Source organism: Aspergillus lentulus, assembly GCF_001445615.1.
Source record: "Aspergillus lentulus DNA, contig: Alt04, strain: IFM 54703, whole genome shotgun sequence".
NCBI lineage: Eukaryota > Fungi > Ascomycota > Eurotiomycetes > Eurotiales > Aspergillaceae > Aspergillus > Aspergillus lentulus.
In genome coordinates this window covers 1,009,097-1,035,036 of record NW_028322122.1, presented here as the reverse complement: position 1 = coordinate 1,035,036, position 25,940 = coordinate 1,009,097, and the positions used below count along the sequence as shown (strand labels likewise).

The 25,940-nt window shown below is 51.0% G+C and overlaps 7 protein-coding genes across 7 annotated transcripts; 3 read left to right on the top strand and 4 right to left on the bottom strand.

The window, feature by feature from the left end:
* Positions 1-83: 83 nt before the first annotated feature.
* Positions 84-801, bottom strand: ALT_1624 (uncharacterized protein; the record flags this gene model as incomplete). The annotated part of the gene is made up of 2 exons (XM_033562357.1): positions 84-640; positions 753-801. 2 exons carry the CDS (start codon positions 799-801, stop codon positions 84-86), a joined length of 606 nt encoding a protein of 201 aa, XP_033418248.1.
* A 622-nt stretch (positions 802-1,423) lies between these two features.
* Positions 1,424-2,680, bottom strand: ALT_1623 (uncharacterized protein; the record flags this gene model as incomplete). The annotated part of the gene is made up of 1 exon (XM_033562358.2): positions 1,424-2,680. The coding sequence occupies one exon, from the start codon at positions 2,678-2,680 to the stop codon at positions 1,424-1,426; it is 1,257 nt and encodes a 418-aa protein (XP_033418249.2).
* Positions 2,681-3,648: 968 nt separating this feature from the next.
* ALT_1622 (putative RNAPII degradation factor Def1) lies at positions 3,649-6,446 on the top strand (the record flags this gene model as incomplete). The annotated part of the gene is made up of 2 exons (XM_033562359.1): positions 3,649-3,943; positions 4,036-6,446. 2 exons carry the CDS (start codon positions 3,649-3,651, stop codon positions 6,444-6,446), a joined length of 2,706 nt encoding a protein of 901 aa, XP_033418250.1.
* Positions 6,447-7,605: 1,159 nt separating this feature from the next.
* On the bottom strand, positions 7,606-9,065 carry ALT_1621 (OSBP family protein; the record flags this gene model as incomplete). Its single annotated transcript, XM_033562360.1, has 4 exons — positions 7,606-8,403; positions 8,470-8,524; positions 8,579-8,904; positions 8,994-9,065. The coding sequence occupies 4 exons, from the start codon at positions 9,063-9,065 to the stop codon at positions 7,606-7,608; spliced, it is 1,251 nt and encodes a 416-aa protein (XP_033418251.1).
* A 2,197-nt stretch (positions 9,066-11,262) lies between these two features.
* ALT_1620 (putative MFS transporter) lies at positions 11,263-12,953 on the top strand (the record flags this gene model as incomplete). The annotated part of the gene is made up of 3 exons (XM_033562361.2): positions 11,263-11,679; positions 11,744-11,977; positions 12,054-12,953. 3 exons carry the CDS (start codon positions 11,263-11,265, stop codon positions 12,951-12,953), a joined length of 1,551 nt encoding a protein of 516 aa, XP_033418252.2.
* Positions 12,954-13,162: 209 nt separating this feature from the next.
* On the bottom strand, positions 13,163-15,379 carry ALT_1619 (MFS transporter; the record flags this gene model as incomplete). The annotated part of the gene is made up of 9 exons (XM_033562362.2): positions 13,163-13,441; positions 13,552-13,635; positions 13,708-13,764; positions 13,823-14,061; positions 14,115-14,309; positions 14,364-14,488; positions 14,546-15,028; positions 15,086-15,125; positions 15,187-15,379. The coding sequence occupies 9 exons, from the start codon at positions 15,377-15,379 to the stop codon at positions 13,163-13,165; spliced, it is 1,695 nt and encodes a 564-aa protein (XP_033418253.2).
* A 647-nt stretch (positions 15,380-16,026) lies between these two features.
* On the top strand, positions 16,027-18,778 carry ALT_1618 (beta-hexosaminidase; the record flags this gene model as incomplete). The annotated part of the gene is made up of 4 exons (XM_033562363.2): positions 16,027-16,062; positions 16,126-16,248; positions 16,320-18,362; positions 18,416-18,778. The coding sequence occupies 4 exons, from the start codon at positions 16,027-16,029 to the stop codon at positions 18,776-18,778; spliced, it is 2,565 nt and encodes an 854-aa protein (XP_033418254.2).
* Between the last annotated feature and the right edge of the window lie 7,162 nt (positions 18,779-25,940).

Sequence of the window (25,940 nt, the reverse complement as noted above, 5' to 3'; positions counted from 1 at the left end):
GAAATCGAAGAGACTGTCTCGTGGCAGACGTTCAATATTAGGCTATAAATGTCGACAGAGCCCGAGAATCAAAGGAGTGCAGCTCAGGTCGCTGCAGCCTTGGTCCGACTGCGGGTCCGACTCCCGATACCATCTGTATGAACTATACGCTTCACTGCGTCTTTCACTTTCTTAGAGCGCCCTGACTTTTGCTCTCCGTTGCGAGTGGCATTCGAGGTCGAGTCACCGGCGGCCGTGGAAGCCGGTTGTCCTTTTTCGATCACACCATTCCCTTCGTTAATTTTCTGCTTCTTACGTGCAGGTTCCGTAGATTCTTCAGGGACAGCTTTGTCATCATTGACCGGTGCCGAAGACGGGTTGTGCTCTTGTTTGTCTCCAGCTTGCGCTGTGTCTGCGGCAGATGGCGGTTGAGCCTCAGTCACAGCCCCAGCGAGGGCCTGTTCTGGAGAAGTTGAAGGATCCACGGTTTTGGAGTCTTCAGCAGACTTGGTTCCTTCCGAGCTGCTTTGATTTGGATTGGGGACTGACTCTGCAGGTAGCGCTTGGTCACTCTCTCGTGGACGGCTGTCGCCCTTGGCCTCTCTAGCAGTATCCTCCAGCGATTTACCGTTGACTTCTGCTTCGGTCTGAATTGTAGGCTCTGGCGATATCCATTAGCGTCTAATTGCTCTGTTGGACGCTTAGGGGGGTCAATTAAACGTGGTTGAACTTTAACTCGGGCAGCCAGACAGCGTCCTGTATCCTGGACATACCTTGCTTGGGGTGACCGTTTACAACGCTAGAGTTATTTTCCGTAGCCATGTTTGTGATTGCTAATGTGTACTTATATGGGCTTCAATCATGTAAGGGGAATGGGACGATATAATTGTCTCGAAAAAAAGTGACTTGATTATCACTATAGCTGAGATCGCTAGGATAGATGTTTCTGGAACAGTGTATCACCGATGAGGAGAGGTCAAGGATGACAAAGTGTGGAAGGAATGGAGAGGAGGCTGCGCGTGCGACGTTGACTAAGATCTTCGAGAACGCTAGCCTTTTCTCGGTTATTTGTTCTATTTGCCCCCAACATGTTAGCGGATGCTAGATTTAGTAACGCAACACCAGAATGCAAATTCCGGGCTCAGCACCACGGTCTGGCCTGCAGCTCTGGCGTAGTCCGGCGCTTCTGATGTTCTTTGTTGTAGGTAAGCATGCCAAGAAGAGGAGTAGGGTGGCATTAGTGCGGCAGAGTGGAGCACCAATTGCGGAGTTGGGACAAGATGGGCGCTTCCTCGCGTGAAGTGTGTCCCTCATCGTCAAAGTCCATGACGTCGATGAACGATGCCGGCACTCCAATGGTCCCAATTAGCCGGAATCCAATGGATTACACCTGATGTGTTTGTGTATGTTGATTCGACATGAATAACATGTAAGCCAATGCGAATCATGCCATGCCCAGAAGGTTGGATAGATTTTCCTCCTCGGCTGAGACTTGATCAAACGTGCTGGATGCCGACTCCTGGCCAATCTTCTCCGGTAAATTCTCCTGAATGAAGCGTGCCAAGTATGAAGCTTCCGCGAATTTTTGCTGATCGACCAAGATACGAATGGCGGTAATGGCGTAGAGCACAAAGTTCTCCTTTTTCGTCTTGGGCCATGTTGTGAGCCGAACCCGTGATATTCTCTCTGTAAATTGCACAAAGCGCGTAGCGTCGGGTCGGGTCGGGTGGAAAAGAGGCACGCAAGCTAGTAGTAACGACTTGAGAGACCATGAAGCGATAATCCTCACATATTCATCATACATCTCAAGAGGCATCTGTTTGAGCTGCGATTGTCCATCCTCCATGGCTGCGCGGCACAAAAACCCGGCTGCAGGCATTAGTAGCGCTTTTTTGTATTGAACAAGGCCGAGTTCGTAATCTGTAGAGATTGGCAGCCTGCTCGCCTCCAAATAATATCTCATGGCCGAGACCAAACCCTCTCCGTACTGAATCTCAGCTTTCAAGAGGTCGAGCAGGAAATTACGAGCCACGGTTTGGGCCATGGCCTCCGATATGCGACCGTCAGCACCACCAAGGTCACGGTTCAATAGCATTGCCAGCCAGGCCATCGCCGTTTTCTGTAGCCCCTCAGCGACCATGAATTTTAGTAGTGTGACGGTTGACGATCGTATCATGAATAGCATTTTCCTGGATTCAGAATCGGATGCGTACCACCAGGACACGATTTTGGAACCAGCCTTGGATTTCTTCATCGCGTCCACAACTCCATCGCCAGTATGAGCGCTGGCGAGCACTAGCTGGGCCCTCAAACAATTGAACAGAGCCGTCTTATTAACAGAACCCGAGGCAACCAACTCATCAAAGACAGTCATAGGCTCAGTCGCCAGTTTCTGCTCCTGCAGTGATCCAAGGCCGGATTGGTGGGCAGGGCTAGCTGCATTTGAGGGAGTGACGCGGAAAAGAGGATTCTCCAAAATAGTCCTCAGATGTTTGTCGGTCGCATGAACGGAGGATAATGGATTGTCGCCGTTCTCATCGTTATTGGCGGAGGAGGATGATGATGGGTACTCTCGATCAAGCTGGCGACGGAAGGAGGACGTAAGGGCGTTCAGTAATTGCGCTGATTCTCTTGGCGTACGAGGAAGAGGTTGATGGATTTTTGCGAAAGGGCTAAATTTGAACAATGATGACCCCTTCATGTTGACTCTGCTGCCGTGGGGTTGTTAGAGGAGATGTATTGCGAGTGGTATATCTCAGTTCTTGCTTGACCTGTCCCCTCAGCAGTTAAAACCGGAGCATCCAGGGAAACTTCGAGCCTCAGGCAGCGAACATCACCTGAGCGCCTTGAAAGCTCAAAAGCGGGGGCGGTGAGAGGAATCAGCGAATGAAGGATGGTCTTCTGATGCCCAAACCAAAGCAGGCCACACAAGAGGAGGAAAGGGTTAGAGAGGCGAAACTGTCCACAAAATGGAGATCAAGGAGGGTTTTAAGATGTAGAGTAGTCAAGAGGAGCTCAATCGATGACGATACAGTCAGTTAGACAATTATATTCAACCGAGATAGAATAGCTAGCTGTACACATTTGTAAAGACGTTTAAGGCTATGTAGATGATGAAATCATCCCATAGAGCCTCCCCCATATCTAGTAGGTAGTCTACTCGCTAAAGGAGCGAAAAGATCGGCTGTTGCCTCAGGCTCAGCTGTCTCTTTCAGACACACGCCGGCCCAAACCTTCTCTACCTTACTAGCAGAAAGTCTCGTTCCCTGCCATTTGATCTTGATCCAAGTCCCAATAATTAATCTCTTCCCTCCCTTCTTCCCATTCTCTCTACTACTTCCTTTCCCCCCACAAGTCTATAATAACTTCCCTTTTTTCTTATTATTCTTTTCCCTTTTCTCAGCTACCCTCCTCCTCCGTCCTTCGTCTTCTCTTTTCCCTTTTTCCCCCGTTGTCTCCCCGGATTCGGCGGCCCTTGTGCCCGTGGTTTTGGTGCTGTCCTCTCGTGAGGGTGCAGCTGTGATCATTTCCACTACCAGCGACCTCTTTTTACCCGTTCAGGTCAGCCACACTTTATCGTCCCCACCGTCGACGTCGGAAATTCCTTCAATCTCCTCGTCTATTATTTAATTGCTCCGTTTTGGAGATACATCAACACTACCAGAAGATATGTCTGAAGTTCAAACACGGCCTTCTGCCTCTCGAGGCAGAGTATCCGCTCGTGGTGGTCGAGGTGGCTATAGCTCCAGAGGTGGTCGCGGAGGCAGCAGATCGGCCAAGGCAGACACCTCAGACCAGACCACATTCGAAGATGAAGGAGAGATTGGTCAGATGAAAAAGAAATACTCGAACGATCTGCCCACACTGAAGGAATTGTTCCCTGACTGGACCGACGAGGATCTCGTCTTTGCTCTGGAAGATGCCGACGGCGTACTCGAGGATGCTATTGAGCGCATTACTGAAGGTATGATCACGGATCCCCCGAGTTGTAACTCATGTCTCTACGTCTGCAGTTCACTGGAATTGGCTCTGACTTTGGTCGTTCTATCTCAACAGGCAACGTCTCACAGTGGGGTGAGGTGAAAAAGAAGACGACTGACCGGAACCGCTCCAAGGCCAAGGAGGCTCAGAGCACCCCGACCGAGGCGACCACAAGTTCCGTTCGCTCAGGCCGTGGACGTGGCGGATTCGAGGGTCGTGGACGCGCTCGTGGAGATCGTGGTCGTGGTGGCCGTGGTGGCCGAGCTGGAGCTGTTAGTGCTAACGGGGCACGCGCCGAGAAGCCCGTTGTCACTGCCACGGTGGACGTTGTGGAGACAACGATCGTTCCCGAGAAATCAATCGAGGTCGGAGCTACCACTGTCGACGCCGATACGACCACCGACGCTGTCAAAGAGGCCCCGAAGGCGAACGCAATGCCGGATGGCACCAAGAAAGGTTGGGCGAGCTTGTTCGCAAAGCCTGCGCCGCCTCCGCAAAAGAAGCCCGCAGTCACACCTACGCCTGCGCCTGCGCCTGTCCCAGCTCCCGCTCCCGCCGAAGAACAACTGCCTACCGCTGAGCCAGCAGCGGAGCAGAAAGCAGCCGAATCTGTCCCTGCTCCTGCCCCCGTACCCGCTCCAGCTCCAGCTCCCGCTGCTGCTACCGCCCCCGCTCCTGTCCCGGTCCCTGTTCCTGTACCTATTCCTGTCGAGAAAGGACCTGAGCCTGTCCTTCCTAAGCAGCCTGCTGAAGTCCCGGTTACTCCTTCCACTTCGCACATCACACCTCCCAAGGATGGCCTGACCAAGACAAACCTCGAACAAATCCCCGATGTTTCACCTCCCGCTCCCACAGCCACTGCGGCTAGCACAGTGGGCAGCACCCTTGATGCCAACAGCATCGCAGCTGTCTCTACCCCCGCTCGTCAAGCTGCTCAAGCTGCCTTCCCTTCGAGTGTATTCAAGTCGGGCGCTCGGGCCCCCGGATCGCAGCGTCGTGTCATGGAACAGCAAGAAGCTGTAGTAATGCCTGGAAACCACGCTGTTGATCGTGCGGCTGTGCAGTTTGGCAGCATGGGTCTGAACGGCGATGCTGCTGATGTCGATATTGACGAGAACAGAGAAAACGCTGAAACCCGTGCTCAGCCCCCTCAACACTCTCCTGTCGCCCCTCGTGCCTCTCTACCTCCTTCCACTCAGGCCCAGCCGCCCACCGAGACCCCTACTGTTTCCCGTCCGGCTCCCGGACTTCCTCCTGTCCCACAAGTCTCCGCTGCCGATGCCTCTTTCACCGACTTTGCCCGCTACACCGAGGCCCAGAAGCCTTACGACCCGTTTTCTCAGCAGGTCACCCAGCCTCAACCTCAAGTGCAGGAGCCATTCGCAAACCAGGCCCCCGTCCAGCCCACTGTCACATCCGGCAGCGAATACTCTCCTTTCTACGCTGTTGACCAGCGCCTCCCTTACAACTACTATGGCACCTATGGCCAGTCCCAGGATGCCTCTGTGGCTCAAAGGGCGGCGGCTGGTTTCGGTGTCTCCGGCGCTGAGGTGCAGCCCCAAGCTCCCACCACTCAGCCTCCCAGCCGCTATGGCCATGTCGATGCTCCTAGCAGCGGTCACAACACCCCGAACCCAACCCTCCCCGCCGCTACTCAAACCCCGACTGCGCAACACATGCCTGGTCAAGGTGCCGCTCATGCGTACGGTTACGGATACCCTTACTACTCCAACCCTCACTATGCTTCGTACATGAGCCAGATGACTCAGCACCAGTACGGAAGAAACCGACCCATGTACGACGATGCTCGCCGCTATGATGACCAACACTACATGCCGCACAGCACTCAGTATGGATATGGCAATCAGTATGGCCCATATGGCAAGGCTGGTATGTATGGCCAGCCGCACGGTTTCTCCTACGACCACTCCTCCTCGCCTGCTACCGCGGGTAGCTTCAACCAATCTGCTCCCAGCCGTGACTCCGTCTATGGCCGCACTGGATCCACGCAGCCTTCTGAGACCCAGCAGACCGCCGCTGGCACCAACGCCTTTGGCGCAGGCATGTCGGACGTTTTTGGCCGCACCCAGGCTGGTTTCGGCCAAAACCAGCCCATGTCCCAGCAGCCTCCGGTGACCTCGGAGGAGACGAAGAGCTTCGAGACACCTAAGGCGGCCGGGCCCAGCCCCTCCCTTGCGCAGGCCAACCGTCCCGGCTCTGCCACTAACAGTGTGCCCGGACAGCCTCAGGCGCAGACTGGCCTTCCCCCTCTTCAAGGCCAGCAGGGACAGCAGGGATTCGGTGGATACCCTCACCTGAACCCCCAGTACGGCAGTGGACTGGGTGGACTTGGCGGACACCAGGCTGGTGCCACAGGCCAGACACACCACCAGGCTACCGGTTACGGTAACTACGGAGGCGCAGGTTTCGCTAACTATTACGGAAATACTGGACGCGGTGGCTGGGGAGGCAATTACGGCCATTAAGGGGTCAAGGCGTTCGCATCATTTTCCGGTTGATGGGAATGTTTACTGTTACATCATACTCATTTTCTCGCCATGCTCTTTTCTTTTGAATTTTGTTCTTCCCTCTTCTCTCTATTTTCTACGAGGCGGCATGCCTGGGTCAAAAAAATTCCTATACTGCACTGTTGTGTTCTGTCACCTTTCTTATGCCATCATCCACGTGTAATCTCTACTCTCGACGAGGGGAGCTCGGTCAGCTCTCCTCCAGGATTTGATATGCTACGCAGGGATATGCTGATGATACTTGTATTCAATGGAGAAAAATGCGAGGCATATTTCCTTTTCTTTGTTATCATCATTGACGGTTCATGACATCTCTGCTGTTGTTTCAGAATTGCCGGTTCAGTTTTCTCCCATCCAAGCATGATTCTCTTTCATCCATTATTCCAGATTGCCAGTTCTATTTCCTCAATCTGGCTCTTTTTTCCACTTGATGTTTGTTCATGACAGAAAAAAGCTCCCTTCTGTTTTCCCTTTTCCTTATGTGCGTCTGTTTTGCATACTTCCAGCTTCCTTCCTGTACTACTTATCCGGTGTCATTTGGGGACTACATTATGCAATTCTGACTGGATTAGGACAAGGGATGGGTGGCTCCGGGAAATACAGGAAATGAATTGAAATGATTTGGGATGGCGTTTGATATGAGTTCCTTTCCCTCGATTCTTTGATCGTAGGCAGTTGGTATGATGAGAGCCGTACTCTGTAGCATTAGTAGTGTTGGTCCAGATTGCCCATTACTGGGTTCAATGGGCAGAGTGCATATCTGCGTAGCAGGTATCGGCCGTCTGTGGTACTCACTGCAGGGAAAGATCTTGTATGATTTGGGTTGCCTCAGAGTTTGAGAGTGACTTCTTCTCTGCGGAGAAGATGGTAAGAAGCGATGTGATGGATTGATTTGCTCAACTTGTGGATTCTAAGTATTCAAGACCACTGCGTAACCTGCCTATATACAAGAATCGGAACTCCTAAAAACGGAGAGAGACAAAACCGATGAACGGATCCCACGTGCCCAAAAAAAGATTAAGATTCTATATTCGCAACGTCCACTGCGACATAGTGCATAGTGTATGAATGCGTCTGACAGCGCTGTTCTTGTAGTAACAACTTGCAGATTAGAGGCTTACTCGGACACTCCGAGTCCCTCGCCACCGGTCTGGTGATAGGGAGGCTTGGCATTTGCGGCGCGCTCCTTGTCAAAACGCCAGACGCCACCGGTCTTGTCGCTCTCGAGTGAAGTCAGGCCGACCATCCGAGCCAGACGCTGAAACTCCTCGTCAGCCGTTTCATCAACGCGCTTGAAGAACCGGCGCTCCCACTCCCTGTTCTCGGCCTTTTCGACTTTGCGGAGCTCGCGTTGAGCGTTCTCGATCTTCGACTTGGCCACAGAGGTGGCGTCCATATCCCCGCGCTCGATGGCGGATGCGACGTCGCGCCAGGCTCGTCGGCTCTCCCATAGGTCTTGCTCCTCCAGGGGGGCGACGGTCAGCGGGCTGGTCTTCATGTCCTTGGCGATGTAGCGGTCGATCTCCTTGTTCGTGCGAGCGTCCTTGATGACGAATGTGTCGGACCATTGTCCCTCTGCGGTGTATAGGGGCTTCCTCTCCCCGTCCTTCTCGTGGTAGAGCACGGCGTTGAAAGTGTTCTTCTTGCCGCTGAGCCATCCCTTGCCGGAGTAATTGATTTTGGCGATGTAGCCCGTGCTACTGGCGATCATGGTCGATCTCTCCAGTTCCATGAATGGTGTACCGTAGATGAGGGACTCGACATGCAAGTACGGGAGCGTGATGAGGTAGCGCTCCTTCTGGGCTGGGTCGTTCTTGTCCGCGGATGGAGGGGTGATTGTCAGCAAGGCATGGCCGATTTGCTTGACTTGAATGGTGTTGGAGAAGGACGCCTTCTGCGCATTGTATCCTTGTAGCTAGCGAGAACATCATTGTAAGACTCTACTCGATTACATCCAGGTGCTTAATTCCACTTGACTTACCTCAATACCATGCTTCTCATTGGTGATCGCATAGGCTGTGGCAGGGGGGTGGTGGCTGTTTTGGGTCAGAACCGGGTCGCAGCCGAAACTGAACTAAGGGAAAACGAACCTGACTTGCTCGCTGATCAAGGTAGTCTCTCCGGCATCAGGATCATTTTCCCACTTGCCGAGGAAAAGCTCACCCAGAAAGGGGTTTAGAGGCTTCTTCTCACTGCCCAGCTTCTCGCTGCGAGAGCAGTACTGTTGACGCAGCGTGCTGAGAAACCATTTCAGAACAGCCAACGCTCGCTTCTCAGGGTCGGCTTCTTTTGCTGCGGCCACAAACAGACTGGGATGTTCAGCCCAGTAGGCAGAGTATTCTGTCAAAGAGGTGCCGGAAAGAATGAAGGGAGGAGCGGTTAACGAGGAAAGATCTCCGTTGAAGGAGGCGATCGACTAGCAAAGCATCTCAAGGTTAGGTTAACCCATTCAACGATAATTTGTCTGAGAAGACATAAGAGTGGACGTCCGAGCCAAAAACTCACCTTCAAGAAGCTGGACCAGGACCCTTTGCTTGCAGGGGGAATGGCAGACTGCGGATCCTTGCTGGAGCTCATGTTGGGTATACCGCTGTGTATTTGACAAGAAAAACCACGTAGTCCAAGAAGAAAACTTAGCAAACGCTAATAAAAAGATTGTTTAGAAACCAAGAAGAAGTAAGCTTGAGTGGGGATGAAGAAAAGAAGAGAGGGCTCTCCAGCAATAGACTACTACCAGAGACGCCTAAATTAATTGATTGCTTGCTGGCGAGTTTCAGAGGGCACAAGTTACAACGACTGCCAAGAGGGGAGTCGGTTGCGACGTCATGGCCATCTCCGTAACTTCAGCGGTCGAACTCTTGCCCCGCATGCGACATCACCAATAACAACATCTTCTTCTGCATCGCTCGTCTTTATCATCATTCTCATCTCCAGTTTCGGCGTCCAAGATGCACAGATCGACCAATGAGTGCTTGCACCCGGTCCTCGCGCCACTGTCGACCTTGGCAAAGGCATCATCTATCTACGCCCCTTTCTCGGGGAAAGCGTACCTCTCTATACTGAAAGACAGCAGACATCAGTGGCTGTTGGTGGCTTAAAGAAGACAAGTTAACAAGCAATCTTATCTGATGACTTGGCGACCTGTTTCTGCTTTCAATCAAGGGCAGTGATACATCATAACTTGGACTGCTGCGGAAAACAGCAGATTCAGTCACAAAAGGACCTCCCTCCAGTTAAAAGCATTTGATACTGATGCTGGTGGCTCATAATATCTAGTCTATTTATAGGATTCAAGTCGATGGGAGTTCGGCTGAAAGTCTTACAGCAAGCGCTATCACAATCTCACTTCAGAACCATAATCACAGTCCTACCATCTCAGAGGCCAATTCGCAGATTCAAGACAACTCAACTATCTCTGATGAGCTTCACTGCCCAGGGATGTCTAACGATAGTTGAAGTTAACACTGAGAACAACGGAAGCGGAAAGCCTCGTCACTATGGATGCTTGCTACCTTACTCCCTATTTACCCTTGCTTCTCAACTCAAGTTTGCTGCCTGCCATGGGTCCGAAAATTTATCATCAAGTAGAGAACCAATCGCAAATGAGCATATTGGAAACCAGAAGGTGCTTGTTTCAGGAGTCAGGACTCTCAGGTCGATCGGTTTCTGGAATGGCCTCCCTGAGTCGCTTATCCCTTCTTTGATCCACCAATGGTGATCGCCAAGGTTGATTAGGTAACGGATGCTCAGAATGCTGAACTTCTACCTCTAAGAGCTATGCAAAGGAGATATCTCATGATTGTCAATCTGATCCATGGTTTATTGTCGAAAACAAGTCATTCAAATTCCCCTGCTTCTCCTTCGCTGACGGAATGTACGCTTCCGTCCATTGCGTTTCCTTGGCCACGAGATGCTCGCCGACAGGCGTAAGTGTACGCCACACAGGCTCCAACCGGAGGTTAGTGCATCTCTTCTCAATTGAAAGTATGGTGTAACACTCTGCAAGCTCTCTATGAGATGATGCGTATCACGCGTTCCTTGAGGATCGGCCTTATGCGATTTACCAGGGCTGCTGTTGGCCACGCACCAGCCCCGTTGTTCTGCGTTGTCGATCATGTTTCCACTCCTGGCCAAGCTATAGGCATCCGGGCCCTGTCCCGAAGCATATAGCGGCCCATCAACGTATCCACCGTTGGAGAGGATCATTGGGTCTCTGTTTACCTTAGCTGTCTCTGCGTGGGTCGAATATCATAACATATTTGAGAAAGACTGCGTAGTGATTCCAAATCGAGCTACTGAGAGCTTCTGAACCTCACATCCCTAAGCACTCTAGCCATTGCGTGCTTCATCAACGTGATGAGGGTCGGGCTGAAAATTGAACTCATTGCATCGCGACGCGTAATGCCCCATGGCCTAGGTGGCAGCCATGATCAGTGCCTTGAAGGTCATGAAGTGCACATTGCGTCAAGATGCTCGACTGCTGTCTGTTGTACCTTTGTTTGCCGGGGCGAGCTCTCCCTTTCCATATCTTTCTTATGGGTTGCGCGTCCTTCATGTGTACTGAAGGACCCAGCCACCCTTTGGGTATTCCGGACATTTGATTGTCTTACTTGAGATGCCCACAGAAGCCTTCTTCAATATATCGGAGTCGATTGTTTGTGACCAGAAGATTGAACGCATTTGTTCCAGTACTTGCAAGACTACACTGTCTCAATTTCCTAGATCGCCCTGCACAATGCTCGGGGTACTTTGGTCCAGATCAGAAGACACAACCATGTCTGACCGTTACTCCCTGAACTCTTCTACAACCCAGCTGCCCGTAGAGGGCCCTCAAGGGGCGAATCCGTCTTATAGCTCGTTTCCAAGCTCACCTAAGACCCTTGTTCAAGTACAAAGTCACCTTGTGCACCATGACAGTTCAACGGAGACAGATGAGTATGAGGAGGAAGATGCAGAGCAATACCTGCGGTTCTCCCCGTCTCGGAAGATAGCCATCGTGGCTATTTTAACATATTGTGCTTTCCTTACACCCATTTCTTCCACTGCTATCCTAACCGCTGTTCCGGAACTTGCAACGACATTTGGGACAACAGGAGACATGATAAGTGCCAGTAATGCTCTGTATCTTGCGTCCATGGCCGTCTCGTGCTTGTTTTGGGGACCTCTCAGCCAGGTATGGGGTCGTCGTCCTGTAAGTGTGCCGAAGCAACCTTTGCAGTGCTGTCAGTTCACAGTCTGACTGCAACTCCCTACAGATATTTATCCTAAGCGGGCTGCTATTTTGGCTCTCCACGGCCGCCACTGCCTTATCTCCCAACCTTCCTGCATACTTTATATTCCGAGTTCTCACTGCCCTACAAGGCACGTCATTCCTCGTGGTGGGAAGCTCTGCAATTGGGGATATCTACGAGCCTCGGGCCAGAGCCACTGCATTGGCATGGTTTCTATCAGGAAGTATGACGGGCCCTGCTCTAGGTCCATTTATAGGAGTAAGCTTGCACCTCTTGATGAGGACATGGAGTCTACCTAGTCGCCCTAGTTGCTAACATGCCTCGTCGAATCCAGGGTATTGTGGTCACATTCAGGCACTGGAGAGTCATCTTCTGGCTCTTGACCGCACTGACCGGCTTCGCCGTCCTGTTAATCACCCTATTCCTCCCAGAGACCATTCCGTACACATCAAAGGCCGAGCTTGCGGGCCACCGTCATCCGATGAAGATCAAAATGCTATGGCAGCGCATCTCACCCTTCCGTGCTCTTTTTCTCCCCTTCTCCCATCCGAACATCTTTATTACCGGTCTAGCAGCCGGCGCTCTAGTCTGGAACCAATACGCTCTGTTGACTCCAATCCGATACGTTCTCAACCCTCGCTTTCACCTGTCCAGCCCGATCCAAGCCGGTCTCTTCTACCTCGCGCCAGGCTGTGGATACCTGGCCGGCACCTTTGTGGGCGGCCGCTGGGCCGATTATACCGTGAAAAAATACATTAGTAAACGCAAAGGGCAGCGCGTGTCGGAGGACCGACTCCGGTCCTGTCTCCCATACATCTGTGTCGTTACACCAGGCTGTCTCCTGGTCTACGGCTGGACACTCGATCAAGATGTCGGTGGCATTGCGGTGCCCGTGGTAGCAATGTTCCTGCAGGGCGTGGCGCAAATGTTCTGTTTTCCTAGCCTTCAATCATACTGTCTCGATGTGATGCAACCGCATGGCCGCAGCGCGGAGGTCGTCGCCAGCAGTTACGTCTTTCGATACGTGTTTGCGGCACTGGGCACCGGCGTTGTCTTACCTGCTACTCAGTCGCTTGGTGTCGGGTGGTTCAATACCATATCTGCCCTGTTTCTGGTATTCGCTGGAGTCCTGGTGTGGTTGACGGTGATCTACGGCCCGCGGTGGCGGGAAGCTGCTGATTTGAAGTACTCTCGGAAAGCAATTGAGCAGAAGCAGGCTCGGGCAGAAGCATGAATTTAGTATTTGTCAATACAATAATGTGCTATAGATATAGACAGATATAGAAGGCTCCACTGGGGGTAGTGGTATTTAATATAGGATGTGTTGGCTTTGTGCTGAGTGTGTTTATATATCTGCTCTCTAACGGTGCAGCATATCATCAGGATTTGATGTACAGGCGTATGAATAGAGTCATTTTCTTGGATCCAAGTTCCTAGAGCAGATCATTCCTCCCGCAATGAACCACCTCCCTCTACACCCGTCGCAATACCACTCGAGCCCTTCAAGACTGCTTCTCTGCTCAGGCCCGTTTCGGCAGACACCCGCGCAATCTTCCGCGCCTCCGCGAACCGCCTCGCATCCGCGCGCCCTTTCTCCACATCCACAAAAGCAATCGCGATCATCGCCGCAGCGCAGATGGCAAACAAAAACGGGAAGCCCATCCAGTTATTCTGCGTATTGTTGATAATGGCCTGGATCACATTGGGGCCGATGATGGACGACTAGACCGAATCAGTACTCTGCTCTGTTCTATTTATCTCATACCTCATTGGTAGGAGATAGGGGCAGGTATGTGTGTAGGCAGCATGCATTACGGGGAGCGATTGCTTACAGCTCGATTTGTGATGCCAAAGAGCGCGAAGAACATGTTATCGTAGCCCTGGGGCATGAGCTCGCTTATCATTGTTTGGGCGTACTACGTGTGCATTGCCCGGGTGGGACAGGTTAGCCTAGTTTCGAACGGGAGGGGAGCTGTGGTACGGCGTACAGCATAGTAGGGGGCTTGGAATAAGCCGAAAACGACATTGTAGAAGTAGAATTCCCACTGCGGATGATTGTGAGTTTGGAAGCTGAGCTGAGGCGATGGGAGATGGGACACTTACTCGGTTATGGTACCCGATTCGTTGTGTCCAGAGTCCTACCATTCCCCAGAGTGGGATTAGGACGCTGAAGAGGTTTGTAACCAGGAACATGGTCTTGGTCCGGAATTTGAAGTACTTTTGGATGTACCAGAATCCGAAAGTCGAGGTGATTGAGCATACAGCCTGCGTGATGCCTAGATAAGTTAACTGTAGGAATGAAAAGGATACGTAGTCGTTTTGAATGATGGAAACCAAGGTTCCTGAAAAGATTGTATCAGCTTCCTGTCCTTTAGGTGCAAGACCGGCTACTCACCGGTTGTATTTAGCCCATCGGCAAGCAGAAAGTAAGCGACGAAATAAAGGAACGTCTGTGGCAAGGACCGGACCTCTCTGAGCGCAAGCCAGATTTGCTTGAAGCCAATTGTTGCGTAGTTCGAACCCTTTGGGACCTTAGGGCCTGGCCGTTTCTGCTGGAAGATGAACCACCATACTCCTAGAACGACCCAGTCTAGTGGCAGCCGTCAATTTGTGGTATGTATTAGCTTAAAGATGAAGTCCTTACATGAGTTTGTCAAGCAGAGGGCGAGGTTGTTCGAATAAGTATTGTTCTGTAGTGGAAGCAAAACACTCAAGTTCAGTACGAGAGTGAACAAATATCCAATATTGCTGTGTGCAGTCGATATATTGCTATTTCACTCATCAGTATCGCCCTATTAATCCAGAAACGAAAGCATAGAAGTATACCTGATGTGGTTTCGCTCCAAGGATTCAATTGCATCATACTCTTGCCGACTGATTTTGCCCTCCTTCAGATCCTCCTCACGAGCTTTGCGGACATGCGGCATATATCGAGCAAGTCTGGGAAACACAGCTGCATAGAAAACCAGAGTAGCTCCGTAGGCGATGTATGCAACTACATACATCGCCATAGCGGCAGGCCATTGACTAGGGTGCCTGATCGCCATCATGCCATACTGGAGAGCCCAGCATACTACTGTCAATGCCAGTAGAAGCCAGCGGCCAAACGACCCATAGTCGGCCGCGCTGCCGAGCCAGACAAATATCACCGTCATGAAAGTGAAACACAATCCATTAGCAATCAAGACCACGGACGAGACGGACCGCGTGCCTCCAGCCCATGAGACAACGCAGGGAGAGGAATCTTTGCATGGTTGGCGAGGATTGGTGCCCGGTTGCCAACCAGCCCCGTTCAAGGCCGATTGAAAGCTTCAAGGTAGATGCATTAGTTGAGTTCTCATGTTGCTGCAAATGCTTTCTTCTTACAGTGCTTGACTATAAGAACCCGGTCCAACACCATTGTCACCTGAGCAGAGCACGAGATGTCTTGTCAGTAAGTTCTAGTAAAAAGAGTCAAAGGCAATTACCGTTGTAGTAAAGATAGTAAGACCATAGTTCTCTTCTGGTGGTTGTTGGTTGTTCGTATGAATGTTCATCCACGCCGAACAGCCGTTCGAAGTCGTCGCGCGTTGACTGGACTTCTTGCGCAGTTATTGTAGCTTTTATATTACTTCCCTCATCACGTTGCCTGACATCGTCGTGATCAGTGTTATGGATCATTATACTTGGTTGATTGGACGGATGACTATTCGGAGACATGACGACAACGGCGTAGCGACTTCCAGCTGCATTGATCGGTGTTAGATGCTGCTTTTTAACGTCGGAAAAGAGGCGAACTGACCTTATAAACCGGGATTTCCCCGATTAAGTTGAAACATCGACAGATCATCACCGTGATGGGAGAAAGTGTCAATGCGAGCGATGGTTGATGGCCAATGCTACCCCGCATCTACTGTTGCATTTCCTGGAGACAATCTCGCATCGTCTCCTGATTTTCGGCCCCATTATATTGGCTACTAGAACCAAAGTGCAACCTTCACGACGCCAACTAGACTTCCAAGAGACACTCTGTGATAGTCCGATAGTGTCAATACGAGGAGAAGAGAATCGATTCGATTATCGGGCAGTCCATGTGAAACCCGGCAGGTGTTCTCCGCATCTTCTCCACCATCGTCTCCAGCGACTGATCTTCATATTCCATCCGAATTCATAGACACGCTGCTATAGAAGCTGTTATTTCTCATTGAACTGGGTTTCTCCTACATAGAATGGTATATTTGCAACACTAGGAGCTGGATCGAGACTATTTCACCAAGACCTAACCGAGATAAAGCTTCACCCATTTGCAATTGCACCGAGCTGAAAAGATGCCGCCAGAAGATTTACAGAAAAAAGTTGGCCAGGTAAGGTCACTATATTTAACCTCTGTATGTAAATGCCCAGTCTGATCTGACGACGGCTGTTAGCTTTTTGCGGTCGGCTTCCATGGTGTTGTACCAAGTCCAGAGATCAAGACTTTGATCCACGAGTACGGGATAGGGGGTATTGTCCTATTTAAAAGGAACATTCAAAATGCAATGCAGCTCCAGGTATGTTATTACAGCAATCACCCCGATATCCGCGACGCCAACGAAGAATGGTCCACTGATCCCGGTACAAGTCTCTCACTCTGGCTCTGCAAGAGGAAGCTAGACTGGCAGGACACGAATATCCTCTCTTTATAGGAATTGACCAAGAGAATGGGCTGGTCACGCGGATATCGCCACCTATTGCTGCTCAGCTACCCGGACCAATGTCCCTTGGAGCCACCCATTCGCCAGAATTGGCGTACCAGGTTGGACAGGTCACCGGTGAGACTTTGAGGTTCTTCGGGATCAACATGAATTATGCCCCCGTCTGCGACATCAATTCAGAGCCCTTGAATCCAGTCATAGGTGTCCGGAGTCCCGGAGACGACCCAGAATTTGTCGGTCGGTTTGCAAGCGCTGCTGCGCAAGGACTTCGAGAACAAAAGATCATTCCCAGTGTCAAGCATTTCCCCGGACACGGAGATACTGCGGTGGACTCACATTATGGGCTTCCAGTGATACAAAAGCCGAGAGAGCAACTGGAGAGATGCGAGCTGATCCCTTTCCGTCGAGCTGTAGCAGAGGGTGTTGAGGCAGTGATGACTGCGCATATCTCCTTGCCCGCCATCGGTGACGGCAAACTGCCTGCCACGCTGTCCGCTGATATCTTGAGCATTCTCCGCCACGAAATGCAATATGACGGGATGATCATCACTGACTGCCTGGAGATGGACGGGATTCGAGCCACATACGGCACTGAACAGGGAGCAGTGCTCGCCTTGGAAGCTGGTAGTGACAGCATCATGATATGCCATACATTTACTGTTCAAGTAGCTTCAATCCAAAAAGTCTGCGAGGCCGTGCAGTCTGGTCAATTGTCAGCTTCACGTCTGGACGAAGCATACCGTCGCGTGGTCAAGTTGAAGAGCAACTTTCTGAGCTGGGAAACTGCGCTCCTATCGCGGAATCTTGATGATTTGGTTGCTTTGAACAGGAAAGCTGCCACGCTTGCAAACAACGCCTATTCACTTTCAGTTACCCTTGTCCGCAGTGATCCTGATGTCTTGCCTCTATCAAAATCGGGACACCTTGTACTGCTGTTTCCAGGGGAGAGAACCCCTGCAGGAGGTGCAGTCGACGGGGAGGGTTTAGGAATGAAAGGAGCTTACGATGCCACGGAGTTCGGCGAGGTCCTGAAAGCCCACAATTCAACAACCGTTGAGGTTCATTATGGTACTGCCGGACTGTCGACTGAGCAATACAAGCTTGTCGAAGCTGCTGATGCTGTTGTTCTCATCACCTTCAACGCACGAGAGTCGCCCTTCCAGAGAGAGATGGGCCTGAAGCTCTCTCAGCTTACTCAAAGATTGGTTACCATCGCTGCTTGCAGTCCTTACGACTTTTTGGACGATGACAGCATCAAGACGTATATAACTACCTACGAGCCGACTATTGAGGCTTTCACGGCCGCGGCAAATATTCTATTCGGTGCCATAACCCCAAAGGGTGCCCTACCGGTTGGATCAAAGAATGTCGCACTGGGTTCTATTCACGTGTCGCCATTCGAAGCCGCCCGTGATCTGACTGAACTGGTGGAAGTCTGGAATACTGCCCTGCCGACATATCCACTACCAGCAGACAGCCTTAACAGATTTTTGACTCAGGCCAATGGACGTCACTTCGTTGCTCGACTAGAATCAAAGATCATTGGCTTCTGCGTCATGTATATGACAACTAACCGAGGCACGACGTGCTGTCAGCTGGCTGCCCTCGCAGTTCACCCCAGCTACCAACGTCAGGGTGTGGGCACAGCCTTGATCGCAGAAGCGAGGACGTGGCTCATGAAGACTTACAAACCATGTTCCCTATCACTTGGGAGCTCCTTCCCACGATTCTGGCCTGGTATTCCGACCGACCTCGGGCAAGAAGTACAGGAGTTCTTCGTCCACCGCGGTTTCCGCCTCAACCCTCTGATTCCGAGATCTGTCGATCTGTACCAGGATATCAAAGATTTCCAGCCACCAGAAAAGTACGTTGCGCGTGCTAAAGAGCGAGGCTTCACTTTCCGCGCACTCCAGCCCGAGCAGTATGAAGAGTGTCTGGCCGGTCAAAAGAAGAACTTCTCCTACAATCCGGTGTGTATCCGTTTCCCACCTCTGATTCTGCTGACTCGTCGCTGACCAGCCAGGCCTGGGTCGACATGTACCACAAGCTCGACCCTAAAGAGCATCCCTCGAGCATCATGACTGCATTTGACTCGCACGGGGAACAGGTAGGTTGGACGCTGATGCTGGCACCGTCGTCCCCAGTCCTGCAGCAGAACTGGGCCCTCCCACCCCTCTGTGGCCCCAAGACCGGGCTGATCGGCTGCGTCGGAGTTGATGAAGCATACCGTAAAGCAGGAGTCGGACTCGCTCTCCTCTGTCACGCGATAGAGGACATGAAGCAACGTGGAGTCGAGGGAGTCTTTGTGGATTGGGTCAGCTTGGAAGGATGGTACGAGCAGCTTGGGTTTAAGATCTGGCGCAGCTACAGGACAGGTCAGATGTAACTGTAGTGTACCTACTTAAGAAATGTCCGATGTATAGAAAGCTGTGTCAGTGACAACTAGGTATACATGATATACCTCTCGAAAATCCACCCCGAACAACCTCCAAGTGATCCCACTTATAGTCAACAGGCCAGACCACATAGACCTCAGGCTCAGTAATCGCAATTCTACGGTAATAGCCGCTTCCGGCCCGGATACTCCAAAAGCTGTCCGGACATTCACAATTCAACAGCCGCCAGGGAACCAAGGCATCAACAAGGCGGTGCAGCCAAGCGAGTCCCCCACACAAAATTTCCGAGAGTGACCTTCCGAGACGCCAACACCAACTCTCACTCTCTCGGAACACTCACTCACCGCCTAACCCACCCTTTGACAGCAAGCCCTATCAGCGTCCGTTCAGAGCACTGTGGTACAGTGTGAAGGATTGTCCACCTATGTCCGAGTAACCTCGCTTTTTCCAGGCTGGATGGTGTCAGACATCCGGAAATCGAGGCTCTCAAAATCTGCCACGGGCATAGATGGACAATCCTTACACTGTACCACAGTTCAGACTTCAAAAAGCATGTTACAAGAAGGTACGAGAAGATTTGTTCTTCTAAGTCTGAACTGCAGTGATATTTTTCGACCGAACCTGAACTAATAAGTCCTTGAATTCGAACTATTCAGACTTCTCTCTAAGCTGCACTTAGTAACAACGAGATCAAATGATTCCAATCGGCGTAAGCTCGAGTCATATCTTCGTCAAAGCCCATGTGGCACAGTTCCCCTCCCCAAAATTAGTGGTTACAAACCGCACAGCGGGAACGGATGCCAGTGGCATTTACATCTCAGTGCTGGGTGAGACGACCTGTCCACCGCCCTCTCTACTCGCCACCTTCTCGTCGTGAGCAGCCAGGTCTAGCTTGTACAAGGGCTCAAGCTTAACATCGCGACGGAAGATGTAACGCTGGATCCACCAAGGGAGGACCTTGAAGCACTGGTAATGCATGTGCTTTGTGGTGGGGACCGCAAAGATATAATCAAGTTCCTCCAGGGTGCGTTGTTTGGTTTCCGGCACCCAGAGGAAAATCATGACCAGAGCCGTGACATTCAGCCCTCTGCGTATTGGTTAGCGAGGCCCAGAAAAGCAAAATCTTGAGATAGGACATGCACTTACGCATAGAAACAAAAGGCGCCAGTGGGGGTCATCACAGCAAGCATGCGTGGGAACGTGATGGACAAAACTGCGGCCCAGCCGAGGCAAGTAGCGACCGCCCAAGACATTCCCACCTCTGTGACAGGGATTAGCTGACGAGTGTCACAGAAGAAGGAAAATGAACACCTACCACGATGAGAGAGAGGGAAAACCTCTGCGGAATACGTGAATGGAACGGGTCCTTCTCCTGGAGAATAAAATGCTGCGAACAGGAACACGAAGAGTGCGATACATGCCAGATGAGCTTTGGAATCCTCCGGAATATAAAAGCAGAACGCCGCTGCGAGCAGAGTCCAAGCCATCTGAGGGAAAGTGAAAAGAAGAAGGGTGCGACGTCCGAAAGTGTCGATGGTGAACACAGCGGGGAAAGCAAAAAGGAAGTTGACCAGACCGAAGCCCCAAGAGGCAAAAAGGGCTTCGGTGTTGTTGGCACCCGCTTGAGCGAAAACCGTCGAGGAATAGAACGCGACAATGTTTATTCCACACATCTGCTGAGCAATCATGACGACAAACGAAGCGAGGGTGGCGCGGCGGACTCGAGGAATGGTGAACAATTCGACGAAACGAGTAAGATAGTTGCCCTTGCCAGCGATCTCTTGCTCCACCTTGATCTGCGCATAGATGTAGTACAGGTCGCGGGCAGCTTGCAGCCGGGAGTTGCGCAGTCGGCAGAGAGATTTGAAAGCACCCTTCAAGTTGCCTTTCTTGATATACCAACGGGGCGACTCGGGGCAGAAATACACGCCAACAAGCAGTGGAATGGCAGGAATGAAAGCAGAGCCAAACTGCAACCGCCAGGCGATATCACCGGTATCCTTGACAGCCAGGTTCGCAGAGAAACCGAGGAAGATACCGAACGCCGTCCACAGTTGCCAGCACATGACCAAGCCTCCACGCACGGAAGCAGGAGTGTTCTCCGCACAGAAGATCGGAACAGTGGAAGCCTTCAGGCCCATTCCAAGGCCGAGGAGGAGACGAGTCACGAAGAGCTGGGGCCAAGTCTGAGCTACAGCGCTGCCAATAGGAGAAAGCACACAGAAGATCGCGGAGATGAAGATTGCACCACGACGGCCGAGGAAAGCATTGCACGGATCACTGAGCCAGCACCCAATGGCGGCACTGGCAATGTAGGGGCCTCTAGACATGGATGTTAGCCAGGTCTTGATGCAACTGAAGGACTGGGACTACTGACGCGTTTACTACACCAACCAACCACTGATTCTTCTCAGCGTCAGGGTTGGGACTTCCATCCAAAAGTTCGGCGGTGTCAGGAATACCGAGAGCGACAGGGAAGGAAAGATTGGCACCTGCGAAACGGGAAGGGCGGCATTAGCAACTCATCAACCGGCCGAATGATGACCTTATCCTTACCGTTACTACCAGTCTGGTCCCATCCTCTGAGAGGGAAATGCGTGTTAGTGGCTGTTTATGCACAAATGTCGCAGCGATTTGACTTACTGGACAGCGGCGCCGACGGAGCAAAGAATGATGGTGAAATAGAGAGCAAAAGGCTGGCGCCATTTGTGCTCGGTTTCATCACGGATCGCGGTGAGCTCCGCTTCAGTCATATCTGGGACTGTCTCGAAGTGTTCAGGGTCACGCGCGACGAGGGCACCCTTCTTCAGCTCGGGAAGAATGTCGACCAGGTCATGCTCGTTCGCAAACTCTTCGACATCGCGAATAACCTGAGAAGGAGTCAAGTCCGCCAGAGGATTCTTGATCCTACACAAGAAAATTGGTCAATGATCAGTGCCAGGAGACGACCCATGAGGCTACAGCAGTTCGTGAGGGGTAGACTCGAGGCCGTCGAGACTCGAAACTTACTTGGCAGAGAGATTCTTGTTCAGATTGATGTGCTCGTGATGGCCGGTTTCCAGCATTCCATTATCGTCACTGATGCTGTCGTCACGAAAGTCGATGTCAGTCAGGAGTCACAAGCTGGGCTGCATAGAAGGTCGGGCTCAGGGAAAACCTACAACTGCTCGACAGGCGCATCAGCGGTTGCGATATGAGCAACCTCCTGCTTTGGGCCTCCGTCTGCCATGGCAAACTGAGACTATGAGAAGGAGATCGTTGTTGCTTGTGTGATATTATGTGAGTCTTCTTTCTTATTTCGAATTGGAAGAGTTGGGCTTGTAGCTCAGGGGGATGCGGAGAAGGAAGAAGAGAAGAAAGGTGCGGGGAGGGAGGGAAAGAAATAGTGGAGGGAAAAATAATTAAAAAAAATTGTGGAAAAAAAAAATATTACCATATTCACAAGACAGTTCAAAGAAAAAAGGAAATAAAAATGAAGGCTGAATCCACCAGGAAGATCACTGACTGAATGTTCACAGGCGCCTATCCAATGGCGTCACTGCTAGATTCGGTTTACACCTGGGCAATTCACGACTGCATGCATCTTTCTCCTGTCAGATATACAGAAAGTACCCACTTCTCCTATTGGTCCCCAAGGACCGAAGGCTGTAAACTACCGTGGAAGTATTATGCGGTCTAGAGTCAGTGGCTGCTCTTTAAAGAGCCATTGCCGCGACTAACTCCTTCGTTTGAGAGTCTACTCAGTAGTGTCAATGCTTTTCACTAACAGTCTAAGGCTACCAGGACATCATCTGTTCACCAGAAGAAGCCTGAGCTTCAAGGCCTGAGCGACACCAGTTGTTCCCTTGGCGTGGACGATCAAGGACAAGACTGTACGAGGAGGGACCGGAGAGAAACAAGCGAGTGTCCGAAAGCAGAAAGCTTCTGGGTAAAGTCTAAATTATTCCATCACTTTTCATTACCTCACGGCCATAAAGTCTGGCGATGACTATGGCTGTCTCCGTGTCGTAAGACGTGCCCAAAGAATGCTCCTAATTTGTCCCGTCAACCACGCGAATTGAGTGTGCCAAGGTGGAACCCCCCACGGGTCCGAGGTCTGCGTTAAGGCATAGTCTAATCCGGAGGTTTACTCATCAGGATAATGCGGAGTGCAAGGCTGCTGCGAGTCTGTAGGTAATGCTATCTCCGTCAGGCTTCGAGAAACAAACTTGAAGGAATAATCTTCGTGACCATGCGTCTGGAGTCTATATTCCACTACAGCTATCAGGAAATTCAGCGATTATCCGTGCTATGATCCATAGACGTCAGAGAGGTGAAACACCAAGACATTCCCAGCTTGCCGGTCTTCGTCAAATTGAGCCTTGTTTGTTCTCCTGTTCACCCCCGCTTCCACCCCATACGGGATCCCGTGTCATACCATTATTCCTTTCAGGCTGGAGGTATTGCTGAGCCGATTGCCCGCTGTCTCAACTTCTCAACACTGAATGCACGAGCCAATCTGGAGGAAGCAAAAACGCCACTCTTGTTACTTGAGGGAATATCCTTGCCCGTAATTGCCAGGCCTGAACAAGATCCTGGACGTTCGACCAAGCGTTATTCGCTACTCTTGGCCGGTTCCCAGTCCCGCCCCATGGCTAGTACGTTAAGCTAAGCCAAGAACAGTCAAGTGCGGTGGTCTAATGGGTCCATCTCGGCGGCCGATGTGACTTTGGGGAAGTCACGGACTCTCAGTCACGGAGTCACCGCCCAAGCGCCCCCAAATCCCCAGCCCGAGAGCTTAAGCAAATAAGAAGATTGTGGTGGGCGGTGGTGGGGTCGACCTGAGGCTTTGTTCAGACACAGATTGCAACCCTCCTCTTTGGGACATTATTAAGATTAGGATCCCTGGATCTCTGTCCGCGTGGTCATGTTATTTCTTGGTAGATTGCAATCCCTGACTCGACTCTGCTGCACAAAAGTTTTGCTCTTTTACTCAGTCCAACGTACAACGAATAGTCGGCTCAGAGAGTCTAGTACAGTGTAACCCGAGAGACGAACTCCAGATCAGGAACCCGGAGAAAATCTGGGGACTAAGCCAGATAATGCTTTGGGTTTAGTTTCTCCATCTAGTACCCGCACATTCCAACGAGCACATGGTCATCTGCCCCCTTGCTGACCTTCCTTCCCCCTCTGGAATGTGGGTAGGCTTAAAGAGACATTTTATTTTGAACCCCACCTGGGGACAACTACCGACTCAAACGGACATCGCCGTTGCCATACCCTGATTGCGAATTCACAATCTCATGATTCATGGCCAAGAAGCCACCTTGGAAGAATGAGATCTGAGCACGTTCTGACTTGAGTCTTCAATCAATTTTACAAGCAGTCTGCAAATGTTGCTGAGAGTGAGCTTTGAATTTACAAAGGTCATCAGATGCTACAGAGTACTCTGAATAGGAAATAATAATATCGATTATCAAAGAGGCTCGAGGGTACCAGACCATGAGGTTACAGGGCTTCTGTCCTCCGACATTGGATACGGTCTGGCTGGCCGATGGAATTGAATCAACGCCATGTGGGGAATGTGCCCCGTTTGCTTTTGCCTGGCCTGGTCTGGTGGCTGGGGATCGCCAATCTCTTATTAAACTTTTTCCCTATTTTCCATTTTTCGTTTTCATTTGCTCATACTTCACAGTCTGGAGAATTCCAGCTAGTTCCTTTGTTCTGCTGTTTGCAGCTGAGGAGGGATTCCAACGACCCTGATCAGTGATTTCAGGACATATCTGTTCCCACAGTGGCGAAAAACCTACGAGACACTCATCCAGAAAGAGAGGCATATGTTTCCTGTCTTTAACCATTGCCAAGAAGGCCGACTTCGAAATTGCTTTTCAGAGCTTCGGTTAGATGCCCAATAACCATACTCAAAGCCCCGGCCGGGATGTGGTACAGAAACCGAGACCCCGTTCCCCAGGCAGCATTGAGGTTTCAAATGCTACACAATCTCAGCCGAAAACTTTGACATGAACCCGAACACGACATATCCCGATATCTCACCCGAGTCACGTTGAACAGCCGGGTCAGACCGTGGCTAAAGTCACACAACGATGAACTCGAGGCTAGTAAAAGAAAGGTAAAGGTACTCTGAGTCAGAGGCCTGCAACACTTACCAGGGTAAGGCTACATGCTGATCCTGCTGAAACTGATCGTATGGTGCATTGGAAACCCTGCGTATTACTTAGCTGTATGTAGCCTGTAGCATTTTCTGGACCTTTGACTGAACTGCGGCTTAAGAGGTCAGGCAAGCTTATTGGTCGATATCTATGCCTAATTAAGTCTTTTATGGAAATAGTATGTCGGGTTTGCTTCCGAGTCGAGGTTGCCGAACTCGACAATGACGATCGTGACCTTTCTTCAATCTTAAGATCCAACCTTGAAGCTCTCCGCCTCGAATCTGGAATCTCAGCAGATCCCTTCAAAGCAGGTTATTCGGAGTTCGACTTCAATGCATCTATGCGCACGTGGTTTACAATGTATACCTTGACAGTCATTAAATGAAGCGGTGACTACTAGACATCACGCCTATCGTGTTCTCATGGTTGCATGCTACCATTACTGATATCCAGTGATACTGACGCAAGCTCATCTCGAAACAATATATTCTTGGTTCTATCTCTTTCTCTGGAGCCTTATGAAGCTCGCTTCTGGTTCGCAAGGCCAAACGGTTAACGACGACCATGCCCATAGCAACATTCATGCAGCCATAATTATTCAACTGCTGTGGAGCATAGAGATTTTAGCCGGGAAGAGTGCACGAGCGGCTAGTTCGCTAGGAAGATGGCCCAAATGTGAAAGGATTCGAACAAGGGAATTGAGAAAGATGGTACTCTAAAGGTATGTTTTATACCTCATGGTGGCTCAACTAACTTCTGCATTGTTGCTCTCCTTTGACCTATGATTAATAACCAACTTGCGCGCCATTTGGACATGACTCGTGCTGTGGATCAAGCATTCTTCATCTTTCACATCTACTAACAGACTGAGAATTGGTATAGAGAAATTCAAGGCGGATTCTTTTTGAAAGACGCCCTCCCACACCGCGCAATACAGACGTCAGACTTGTCTTCAACAACGACGGCAAATATGGGACTCCTTAACACTAGTACAGCGACCCTC